At 31.4% G+C, this 13,484-nt stretch overlaps 1 protein-coding gene across 1 annotated transcript; it reads right to left on the reverse strand.

Annotated features, from left to right (window-relative positions):
• Positions 1–263: 263 nt before the first annotated feature.
• Positions 264–6,752, reverse strand: LOC101258692 (lipoamide acyltransferase component of branched-chain alpha-keto acid dehydrogenase complex, mitochondrial). The gene is made up of 8 exons (XM_004229208.5): positions 6,291–6,752; positions 5,528–5,674; positions 4,720–4,845; positions 3,829–4,202; positions 3,026–3,273; positions 2,669–2,757; positions 851–1,078; positions 264–709 (listed from the first exon to the last, which is right to left on the reverse strand). Exons 1-8 carry the CDS (start codon positions 6,480–6,482, stop codon positions 596–598), a joined length of 1,518 nt encoding a protein of 505 aa, XP_004229256.1. The 5' UTR covers positions 6,483–6,752; the 3' UTR covers positions 264–595.
• Between the last annotated feature and the right edge of the window lie 6,732 nt (positions 6,753–13,484).

Genomic DNA, 13,484 nt, shown 5'->3' on the forward strand with positions numbered 1-13,484 from the left:
TTTTATCTTCCCAGATTCTGAAATGTGTTATCCTTCCAAAAAGAAGCTCGAACCGTGCAGTATACGACTTCGAGCATTTAGATTAGAATAGGCAAAAAACCCTTAAACTTGACGTGAATTATTAATGGCACGTCTAACCTATTAGGAATCTTATTATCTCCCTGAACTTAATTACTTGATAGCCTTGAACTCGAACGATGCTTGCAGGTCTGTAACAATTTGTATAGAGTAGAAAGTTGGCTACCACAAATGGAAACAAAAAGTTTAAAATGAAGAGTTGCAACAGCTAATATATATAGAATAAGATGGTCACAATAAGTTACTTTCAAAACTATGCTTATTATCAATAAAATAGTCTCTCTAACAATATTTCTCTTCTATTTTTCCAACTGTTGTCACATTCCGACAACAGACAACAGGAGACTAGGTAACACTGCCTTTATCTATGAGATTCAGTGATTCTTTCTTTCACGACACCTATAAGCTTCAAATGATCTTTCTTTATACCCACAAAATAATGACAAGGAAGGCCAAAATGAGCCTTTGTTCTTAGATAACAAATAAATTATTTCTGATCAAGTCTCGGATACAATAATTATCTTGTATGCAACAATAGGAGGTCTGGCTTTTCCACAAACTTTTTCCAGTCGTTACAGAACCTTGCAACAGTTGCTCCATCAAGAACTCTATGATCTGCACCTATATTTATCTGAAAAAACAAAACCATCTGTATGAGATACTGAAACATGTTTAATGAACTCACCCTGGTTTGATCCATTGCACGACGTGTTGCTGATTATAGAAATGGGTAAAAAGGCGCCTCGTGAAGGTCTTTAAAATCACTACATACCGTCATGACTGATGCAGGACATACATTCCCATCTTCAGCAAAGTGTGGAATTTTCTGGATCCGGCCCATTGCTATGATGGCAACTTCAGGTGAATTTACAAGTGGGGAACCAAACTTTCCACCAATTCCTCCAATATTGCTTAGAGTAATAGTTCCCCCTGATACATCATCCGAACTAAGCTTGTTTATCTTAGCACAATTCAGTAGCCGTGACAGTTCCTTTGTTATCTGTAGCAGAAAACATATAGCCAGTTGACAACTCAAAGGGAAGCACAAACATGCATTTAGTAGTATATAGATATATACACATAAAAGATAAAGAGGAATTGATCTGGACTATGGGAACAGTATCACTAGGAAAGGGGGGAAAGTTCCATTCCAAGAATACATAATCAAAGTTTTCCCAGCCTCCTTTCGCACTAGGGTAAGACAAATCAAACAAACAAAATGGATAAAAGTTACTTGAATTGAATAGAACAAACAAAACAAGATGAGCATTAGTGTCAGAGAGGGAAAGAAAAAGGGAGGAAAAGGGGAAAAGACCAAGTGCTGAGTTACATAACTCAAAAAAGTTCTTAGCCTTACTTTAACAGAATGGCAAGAATCAGATGCAGGAAGTATATACAGGTCTCTAGTGTGGAAGAGATCAAGCAAGATACTGCATTCTATGTACTAAACCAAGGATTTCTGGTCATCCCTTCACTTATAAACTGGGATATTGATGGAAGCAATTTAATTATCAAAGTAGTACTACTTTTGTGCACAGTTTTGTGTATCTCTCCTTTTTTCCATATTTTTATGTCTGGAGCATATATAATAGGGTTATGAAACTCTTTCATCACCTGGTAAAACTAGAGATGACGGATTCATCTTCTAGCTACTGTAATTCAATTCCAGCACCAAAGAAAAGAGAAGTACCTCTCCTATCATTTTCATTTCATTAGAAAATGATCTTTATCAACTAGAAATTGTTATATTTTGAGCTGCGCAAAATCTTTACCAGGACCAAATGCCCACATCTGAGTCCCTCTTCCTACCATAACTTTATTCACTCTCTTTACTTAACATCAGACAGTTCATATCTGGAACTAGTCCTTATACACTCAAATGAGAGGAATTGCAATTTTTAACAAGTAACACTAAATTTTCTAAAGGGTAATACAAAAAAAAGTATAAATACTAAGCCGGTGAATAGTAGAGGTGAGCACAAGGTGGCTAAGCTTTGGCGGGTAGAATTACGTGGTACCTGCGTTGGTGGAAAGTAACTGGTACCTGGTGAAATAGTCTTGATGCGTGCAAGCTGGCCCGGGAACCATCACCATAAAGAAGAATTATAAATAAACTAGCCCAGCTCCACTCCTTTCAATCATCCTCTATTCGTTTCTCCGTAATTTCTCAGTATTATTCAGCTCAAACTAAACATTTCTTCTATATATTTCTTGATTTCAATAACAACATACACTCTCTGACTCCCATAAAGGAGAAGGCTGTATACACATCATATGATATTAAAGTAATACTCACACACAAGAATCTACAGAGCACCAAGGAACATCTACACTTCTTTCTAGTAATCTCAGACTCCAATATATTCATCAGGCAAGTGTACATGTGCCAGATTCTCATCTTAATAATGTTTTGAAATTGTCATGTCAAACTAGGATTTAATAAATAAAAGATGTGCGTAATAGACAATATCGAGCTATGTAGAGATGAAACTATATGAGAGGAAAAGCAATAGATAGAAATGTCATATTTCAGTACAAAATAAACAATGTCAATACTTGAATTTCACTGGGGTAACAGCTGCCAACTAACCTCCAAGATTGAGAGAGACTGAACATTTTTTATGTTTGGTACAACCAAACCATTTGGAGTAGCCATTGCTATTCCAATGTTGTGCGACCCTAGATTGTGGGAAGAAAACAGTACCATTAATAGGGATGAAAAATGTGTAAAATAAGAAAAGAAATGCTGTATCAGCATGAAACAGAATCTATAACTGTCGATATGGTCACTAATTATATGAAGAAACGAAAAATATTGTATCAGCAGATAACACAAAATCTATAATTGTCAATATGGTCATTAATCATGCAAAGCAAGCTATATTTATATTGTTGATGAGTCGGGTACCATTTAAAAATGATAAACAGAATTTCACATTTCACACACCTTTTAGGATAACCTCATAGGATTCCTCACTGAAGCGACTATTTAGCATTGGATGTGTAGTTAAAGCCATCGAAAGTGATTTTATGAGGACGGGAAGGAAAGTGTGCTTGATCTCCGGATCAGAAGTCTCATTCTTGAATGATGTTTTGAGCTCCACAAGTGCATCACAATTTATCTCTTCGACATAATGAAAATGTGGAATTTTTGCAGCTAATGTCATTGACTTAACCATGGCACGCTGATAACCCCTGTAAGATAAAGATACAAATACATGACTATAGAAAAAAAAATACAACACCTTCCTTATAAAGAATATGCATCTGAATTTGCCACCACAAATTGTTGATGCATTTCAAACTGATGGACACCACTTGCTATGTAAGAAATATATTTAAGCCTCTTAAGAAATTAGAGAAGATTTGTGAGATGCTTTCAACACACACGGAAAATGTTCTCTAGTATAAATTACTCGGAATCTGATATAAATCTATAGCCAACTCATCTGGAACTCCTACCGCGCCATCAAAGTTAGTTGAATCTAGACACTAAGAGTGACAAACAAGCAGTCACACATGCTTTTTTAGGCTATAATTTTGGTTCTTTATTGTGGTAATATAATTCGCAAATTTGCAACACACTTGAAAAACTTGTTCAAATAACATGCTTCCTGTTAACAAAATTTTGTTCAAGGAATTCTTTCACTAATGAAAATCACGGCCCATCTGCAGTCAAAAATCTCCAGTAACATATAGAAACAGTATAGTGAGCAAGTGAATTTGAGTTCTCCTTATGTAGTAACTAACCTTAGCTGAAGCGTCTTATCTTCATATCCCCCTCCAATGGGAGGTGAAACCTCTGACAGGTTTTGTTGTTCACATGCTGGTGCTCCATTAATTAGTCCTTTTTGCATTGCATAATTTATCACGTCCTCTTTAAGTATCCTTCCACCTTTCCCAGTTGCAGGAACATCATTTATGTCCAAACTATATTGCTTTGCAAGGTTGCGGACAGCAGGTGTGGATAACACTCCCCCCATCTTGGTTTCTGCAGGCACAGAGCTGATGTCACTTGTGCCACTGAAATCAGATTCCAGCGATATCATCTTTTCTGAAGCATCAGAAGTCTCAGTAGGATCAAGAATTTCATCAACGCCGATCTTCAAAAGTGTTTCTCCAACCTGCAAAATTTGGTATAGAGGATGCTAGTTCTTAAACATCCTTGGAACTTCTACAGATACACATGAATCATGATATACCACATATTGATGAGGCAGTCCACAAAATCAAAATAATTCAAGGAGAGAAATCGAACCCTAGGAATAAAGGAGCACCGGTTTCTCCTTGCGAACAATATGTTTGCTTTTAAGTTTTGTTACAAGCATAGTTCCAAAGCACACCATACTAAAACTAGTTCTCAATATGGCCTCATATTTTGAAAAGTGAGTCTTCTCAGTGTCTTTTGCTCATAAATTTGAGAGTATCTTTAAACAGGACGAAATTTATTATTTCCATCTTTGACAGTAAAATAAACAGAATGGGGTCGTGAAATTCTCACTTCAATATCTCATATTGTATCTCCAACTACAAACTGATGTCATCATTGAGGTGCAGTCAAATAAACAAATATATACGACAAAAGATTAGACACCAGAAGAATTATAGTGTGGTTAATACACTATGACTGTGGTGTTGTACCTTTACGATGCTACCAGGAACATGAAGAATTTGAGAAATTTTTCCCTTGTAACGACTTGTTATTTCAATCGTTGCCTTGTCACTCTGAACTTCACAAAGAGGTTGGAATTCTTCGACCTGGTCCCCCTGCAAAAAAAAAAAAGTACCATCATGAATTTTGTGAAATGCTTCATATACTATATGGTATTACAAGTAAATTATAAACCAATGAGTGCAAAGTCAGCAATCCAGCAAAGGAGTTGGTAGAACAGGAAAAAAAAACAAGACAAAGGAGAATCTGGTATTCCCAAGTTTTTTTTGGAATACGAAACAGATGGTTTTTACTACTGCAATTTTATGCTATTAGAATCCTGATCGATAAAGCAAGTAGAGGAATATGAAACCTAACTCATCCCACCAAGTTATAGATGAAAAAAGGGGGAGAGCCTTTAATGGCTATCTTAGACAAGAATTTAGCATACTCATATACAACCAAGTAACAAATGAAAAAATTGAGGTTATATGATTGATAGCTTCTAACAAGAGAAGATTGGGTAAACGACCAAAATCATGAGCAGCAAAACCTTAATCGCAGTTTGTTGTATGAGTATGGGCAAAGAGATGCCTGTAAATTGTACTTCAAAGTATAATTGACTTGAAGTTCCTACGAGCCAGAGAAAAAAGCTAAAGCACCTCACATCAAGTTAAAGTTCTAAAACAAGTCAATCAGTTGGGCGTCTAACATAGGCACATGGCTAAAAAATCATTAACCAAAGGAGAAAAATATGGCGTGGAATACCCTATATATTTACAAGAAACATCCACTAACCTCCTGAACAAACCATTTGATAAGTTCACATTCCGCAATGCCTTCACCAGTTTGCGCCAGAGGTATATCAATTATCCCATCAACAGGAATATCCAACGCAGCTTGAGTTGAAAAACCACACCCTCTTAGAGTAAATGAAGCATTTGACTGCAAAAAATATTGGCATAAATAATAGGTAAAAACAATAGAATAACCAGATTTTGCTAACCTACATAGAAAATAACTTCTAAAACATATTTCAAAAAGCCTGCATCAATAATCGCTGATAAGTTTGCAAGAACTCAAGCAAAACGGACGAAACATGTAGCGGAAAGAAAACAAGCAGCACCCTTTTAAAATTAGGAACAAATTCTATAATCTGATCAACAATGCTAGTACTAAACTACTAATGATCCTTCAATATTAACACCTTTGTATGAAAAGAAACAACAAGTTTAGAAACTATTATGATATATTGTTTGGACCCTTCCAAACTGTCTACCATTGTCCGATTTAGTGTTTTTTTTTTTGAAAATCCGACACGAGTGCAGCAACATTTGCGAAGAGTCACGGCAACATAGCTATTGTAACACTGATTCCAAATAACCCAGAATCTTGATATGGGCGATAAGGTAAGGAACAAAAAGCAGGCCTACAAGATTCCCCTTTGAATATTCAATTTGAAAAAATCAACAAAAAGTAGCACACAAATAAATACACTCAGTTACCCTAAATTATTTCGGTAAACAAACACATTATTATAACAAAGAAGAAAAGTTGTCACCTTAGTATATGAGCAAAACGGCGGCGTATAGATTCTAAGAAAGTGAAGTTGAGACTGAATTCTCTTGCCACTAGATACAGTCGAAGTAACAGGCGTCACCGGAGTTTCAACAGAAGACTGAAACCACCGGAAAATGGTCTGCCGGAGGACGGAATTGGGGAGCTTGCCCTGATAAATTTTCCGGCAAATCATGTTAATTGAATTGATGAGAATGTAATTGGGATTCAATTATTTATTGGGTGAAAAAATCAATAGTTGTCCAATTATAATTTAATTTTCGACAACTATTGTGTGCTGTTTAGTATTTCTCTGCGTTGACCAAAATTCAGCCGAATCTTTACTGTTTGAATTTTTCAGAAACTTCTCAACTGATTTGTTTTGCTTTGGGAACGAGGAATAATGTGACCAACTTTTATTATAAGTGAAAAGAACAACTCCTATGATTCTAAATCTTTGGAATTTACAAAATATCATAATGTAATTTAATTACTTAACAAAATATCACAATGTATTTTATGTTTTGTGGGAATATTCAAGTGACATATTTTTGTATTCGGGAATGTTATTTTATTAATAGAAATTTTCGCAAATAGCCAGTATAATAAATTTAATTATGTTTTATATTTATACTTTGCATATTTACAGGTTGTAATTACAATTTAAGTTGAATTATTTGTATAATTCGCAAATTTATATAATTCGTGAGTACATTTGTATAATGAAGTTATTTTTTTGTTTAAACTCGAAATAATGAATTTATACAATTACAAACATCAGTTTTGTAAACAATTTTACAAATTATATTATAAATTCTAAACTATACAAACGTGTGAATTATACAAAATTAAAAAACAGAGCTACATAATTATAGTCAAAGTAAATCATAAATTGTAACTAAGGCAAACTATAATTATGTTTACTAATTAACTAGTATATGTTTATTTATACATGTAATTTTCCCTTAACATCTAAGGTGTATACATGTCTTTGTATTGTTTTAGAGATGACACAAAGATAGTTATTTTCGAGAAATCCCAACCTCAAAAGAGAACGCACTTCATTTTTTCAATGTCTATTCACGTGAAATTTTAAAGGGTAACTTACATAATTTTCTCTAGTTTAGGAGTTAATTACAAAAATACACGCTAGTATGTAATATTATAAATATTTTTACCAAATTTTTTGTGTATTCAGATACATGTATCTCGAGATATATGATGTTAAATTAGGTGTAATTTTTTTTAGATACATGCATTTGAATATAGATAGACCAATCTCGCTCGTCCTTCCTATCTTACTCGTCACCCTCAATATTTCATTCGTATATCTGATATCCAAATATATTCAAATCACACTAAATATATGCATATAAATTTTTACCTAGTGTAATTCATGTATCTAACTTGAAATTTGATAAAACTGTGAAATAATAAGATAGAATGTAGTTATTTCAAATCATAGGAAGAATTAGTATATATGTCAAAAATGTTTGTGTAAGTAGCTCATTTCTCCAAATTTAAAAGGTTTTTGTGATGGATTAAAGTATATGTTACACAAAAGTCTTCTTCATCATCTAGTATCAGTTGATCATCTTAGTAAAAATAATTGTCTCATATTAGTTATTTACCTTATTAAATTAAAAAAAAATATTAATTAAATTTCCATATATTATCATTACAGTTAAATTCTTGAATACGTTAGCATTTGTTTATAAAATTTCCAAAAACTTTTCTAAGGAATAACTTAACAAAATTATTTTCTTATTTATAATTTCTTGTAAGAAAAATAATAATCAACCAAAGTAGTATAAACTTTTCTAAGGAATCACTTAATAAAATTATTTTTTTATTTATGATTTCTCGTAAGAAAAATAATAATCAACCAAAGAAGTATACTTTCGTTGAAAACTAGCTATTCCTTTTGTCAGGGGGAAGTATTATTATGAATTATATTGAACAAGATGTTGCAACAATATTTGAAGTTATTTAAAGGAGAAAATATAAATATATATATTCTGAAATTATTCGAACAAGTCGACTCCACGTTCCAGATTTGATCAGTTGAAATGTGAAGTTAATTTATTAGTTATTTAATGTATTTTTCCTTGTTTAAATGATAATGATCTCTCTTTTCTTCCCCTTTGAATATTAAGATGATAAAATCCACGTGCGCTTATCCTAATTGAGATATGCAACACACATCATCAAAGTTATCTACTTCCTCCAATTTTGCCTTATTTGGCAAATACTTATGGATAAAAAAAATAATATAGATTATTTTGAGTTTAATTAAAAATATTTATTCGTTATAAAAATATATAAATTTAGAAGAAAAAAGAAGTAGAGAGAAGAGAAAAGATTTTTTATTTCTATCGAAGTATATTTAGGATCATTGATCTTTCACAAATCTTATTTACAATGAAGGAAAACTCTTTATTTATAAGAAAAACCTTATTTGGTCCCCAATAGAATTCCTAACTATATCTTACAAGGATTCCACATAATTAGACATTCACTATAACACAAATATGTTTATAACATTATTAGTTTTTAAAAGATTATTTATCTTATTATTTATATTATAATAATCAAATAAATAATTTTGTACATATGAAATGATCGCATGTGAAACGGTTCCTTAATCCACCATTTGATTTGGTGTATTAAGAAAAACATATGTCTTTTAACAATATTTATCTATGAAGTAATAATCTTTGTATTGTTAATATTATGATTTACTATATATTTGTTATATAGGCTATGATATCGAAATAGTTAATAGAACATATGTATTATTTATACGTTCGCAATAAATTTTTACAGAGCTATAAATTAGTTGAAGTCAAAATAAATAAATAAAAAATTGATTTTTATTAATGAATCTTATGGATATACGATTATTGAAAATTGAGAAAGATGTTTAATTCTTAAAATAAAATCAAAGTAGAAATTAACTTTCACCCATAAATATTTCTCCAAATTTTATTGTAAAAGGATATATATTTTAATTGTTTAATAGCTTGTGACTCATGACTAAAATAGATTAGAATTGTAAAATGTTTCATTAATTTTTTTTTGCTCTTTTTCTTTATTATTTCTTAATTTTTTGATGATTTTCATGGAGAACTGCTCCAATTTCATCAGGGTTTCCATGATACCATCACAATAAAGAGGATACTTATTATGTAATTAAGTATAAGAAAGAGGTTGCACACGTTTTAAAGATGGTATCAAATCGAAACTTTTATAGATTGAATTGTTTATTGAAGACATCTTATAGACACGTTTAATATTTATTATCAAACTATTTTAATCAATTGCTCTCAGCAAGTATTGTCACATCATTCGTCTACGTATTCAAAATCAATTTTACCCCGTACAAAATACAAACTGTGTCTTAATTTATTTAAAAATTCAAATAAACTATTTTTTTTAAATTAAAAAAAATAAAAAAAAAGTTGTAACCTTCTCAAAGAACTTTCGAACGCTTTGGAGAAAGCCATCTTTCAATTTTCATCTCTGTAATTTGATTATTTCATCTCGAGATTGTTATTTCATGCTAAATATGATACATAAATAAATATTAATCTACCAAAACAATGATACAGATAATTTTGAAATTGATTATATTTAAATATATTTTTTTTAAAAAAAATCTCATGTTTAACTAACCCTTTAATCCTAGTACCAACTAACCCTTTATGGTGCTTATATGGCTATAATAAAAGTCAAATTATTTAAAAAAAAAGATATATAGTCTCATTGTTAAGTTATAATCACGTTAGTGATATTATTACTATTGCTTCCATAAATATTCAACTATATATTATTATAATTTAATTTATGCAGCTAGCTGTGCATTGAATATCCACAATTTGACAGTTCAAAACTTTAATGGTGAATACGCAACAAGCACCTTTTTCTAACCACTCTATTGTTAGGCCACACTAATTATTTGCCAAACGCAATTAATGTTTTTAATTCTATTTTAAAGAAAATGGTATAACTACACACATTGACAACTAAACCAAATCTTTGAAGTATATTAACTTGGTTATATAAATAATTTTTTCTAATAGAAGTGCTAAACATGTTACTAAAAATGTACCGGTGACAAGTTCTTTAATAAAAAAATAAATAAATTAAGTTGAAAGATTCTTTGTGAAGATAATGGCGAATGGCAAAAATGGAGTAGAGCATGAGTTGCAAATTTTTATTTTCAGACGTAGAAAAGATACCATCTCGAACGTATTTTATATTAATTATGATAATATATTGTCTTATAAAAAATAATAATATTATATCAAATTTGTAGATATAAGTTGTGTTTCATGTTTGTTTTTTATAATAAAAAAAGGAAAAAATATTTTTAAAACGTATGAACAAGCATATTTTGAAACACCGAAATATTTAAAAATCTATGATAGGACAATACTGTATGGGGTCATTTTATAGTTAATTAATAAATAAATTATTTATGTATAAATTTTTGTATAACTTATACGATGTTTGATAAGTAAATAAAAAATAAATTAATCATGTATAAAATATAATATCACATTTGGTTAACATTTTAGAAAATCACATAAATAATACATATATAAGTTGTACCAAAAAAATAAAAAATAAATATATATATATATATATATATATATATATTATTTTATGTATAATAAAAAATGAAATTAATAATACATATATACCTATTTCTCATATAATAAAATACATGTATAAAATAGTCTTAAAATATTACACCATAATTATAACATGTGTTCCATTAGCAAATAAATGGTCCAAATTTATTTTGTTAATCTAATACTCAACCCTCTTTTCTTTCTAGAGCGAATAAGAATTTCTTCACATTTTTCTCCCAAATCTCTTAGGCATAAGAGAAATGTCAAAACTTCACGATGATTTTATTCGGTACATTTTTGTGTAAATGCCACGACAAAAGAATGGGGTTATTTTAGTAATTTTTCATGCATAATGGTTGTTTAAAATTATTAGAATACACTAAAATGACGTTTATAAAAATGTAATATCCCTTAGTTAATATGTCACGATCCAGACAGTCGTGATTGACACCCACACTAACTCTACGTTGGGAGAACCATTAGTACAACCCAAACAAGCAACTAAATAAAAAATTAAGGCATTTTAAGATACAAAAGCAGGTTTAAATGACTAAATTATTTATTAATGAGTTTTCATAAACTCCGAAAGTTTAATAAATCAATACAACAACCAGAACTTGAAAGTCAATGTACCAAAACTCTAACAACAACAAGTCTAAGAACAAGGGGTACAACCCCGAAACTAAACAATAACCTTAAAAAAATAGACTGAGTCCGAAGAGAGTGGACTTAAACAAGAGAGATCCGTGGAAGCCTGAAAGAACTGGCTCACTCTTTAATCTGGTAATGCTCAATAATCACAAACCGAGGTCTATCAATAGCCGTCGAAAGACGCCCGTACTCAATAAAAATAAGAACAAGTGCAGAATCAATACACAATCATCATGTATTGCTAGGATCACGCAGTTATCCCATTAAGAGAAACATATATAAGTAATTGAAACAATATAATCACTCAATATATCGACATATACAATATTGAATATCACATGCTTCAACAATTTCACATTTATTAATTATCACAATTTATGTCAAGTAAGTGGTCCTCTCATGGAACCAAATTCAATGGTCTTCTCATGGAACCCAAACCTAAATTGTTAGTGCACCGGAACGCGATACCCTAACCAAAGTTAGCTTGTCGGAATGTGGTAATTCGATCCCATTTTTATGTCGAAACGGGACAATCGATCCTAGTTAGCTTGTCAAAACGTGACAATTCGATCTCATTTTTATGTCGAAACGTGGCAACCGATCCCAATCAGTTTGACGGAACGTGGCAATCTGATCCCCAAACATACACCACAATCACAATCACAAGTATATTCTCAATAATCATACAATCAAGAAGTGATTCATGACGTATAGTTATTCGTTCATACTCTTTTGCAATAGTGTGATCAATAATGCATCATGAAGCAAAAACAAACATATATCACACAATTATGAAATCACAATCATCACCTGCCTCGAATCCAAGCTTGAATCCCCTAAGGCACTTGAATCTCCCCTTTCTGGATTCTTTCGCTTGTTCTAGGTCTACAACCAATTAATATACGCAAGAATCAACAATCAAAGATCTAATTATTCTGATTATAACAAACCCTGTAACCGTAGACCAACCCAAGATCCTAATACCCAATTTTGGGCTCCCCCCCCCCCCCACATAATTCTCAAATCAAATCCCTTTTCCATCAATAATAACCCCCAAAAAATAAATTTTACGAATTGAAAAACAAATTTAGGGAGGTATAATCTTACCTTTAGCCTCAAGAATGGTAAAAACTTCAAGAACTCTTCTGGGTCGCCTACTTAGCTATAAAAATTTAAAAGTGACAAATAAGATCGCTCAGGGGTTTATTAACGACTTTAAGTCGCGTCTAGCCCGCCACGGTGGACCTATCCCGCTGCAGCGACCCTGCTCTGGCGCCCAAAATTCCACCCCCCAACGGCCTCGATGGAGACATAATGTACCTGTTCACGCTAAGATCATTTTCGAGTGCTCGACTCGCCCAAATTGATTCCGTAAAGTCATAGGGGATTCTTATCGTCTTAGCTATCCACTCATTTAATCAAATTCACAACTGATCTCTCATTCATTACTAAATTTTCCTACACCTTAATGACTCCAATTTCGTCAAATTTGGACTAAGCTAGGTGGAAAATTTGAAATTACTACGAAAAAATTTTCTAGCCCAATTCATTCTTCATTGGCTTTTCCCAAACGACGAAATCAGGTCGTTACATAATATTATTTTTGTTGTTGTACAGAGAGCTTTAAACCACCATAATTGTAAAATTTTAGAAAATTTATTAAATTATTGTGATTTTAAATTGTCTAGTGTGTACTTTGTGATTGTAGGATTTTATTGCACTAAATAAACTTTTTTATTTTATAAATCCATATATACAGTATATACAATTTATTGCACCCATACATTTAAACTCCTGTAACACTAGTAATTTTAACATAACATAAAAACTCAAATAAATAAAGTATTCATCATATAAAAAAAAAGAACTTCAAAATACTTAAATTTTGAAGTATTATTGAATGCTTCAAA

Source organism: Solanum lycopersicum, chromosome 1 (assembly GCF_036512215.1).
Source record: "Solanum lycopersicum chromosome 1, SLM_r2.1".
Classification (NCBI taxonomy): Eukaryota; Viridiplantae; Streptophyta; class Magnoliopsida; order Solanales; family Solanaceae; genus Solanum; species Solanum lycopersicum.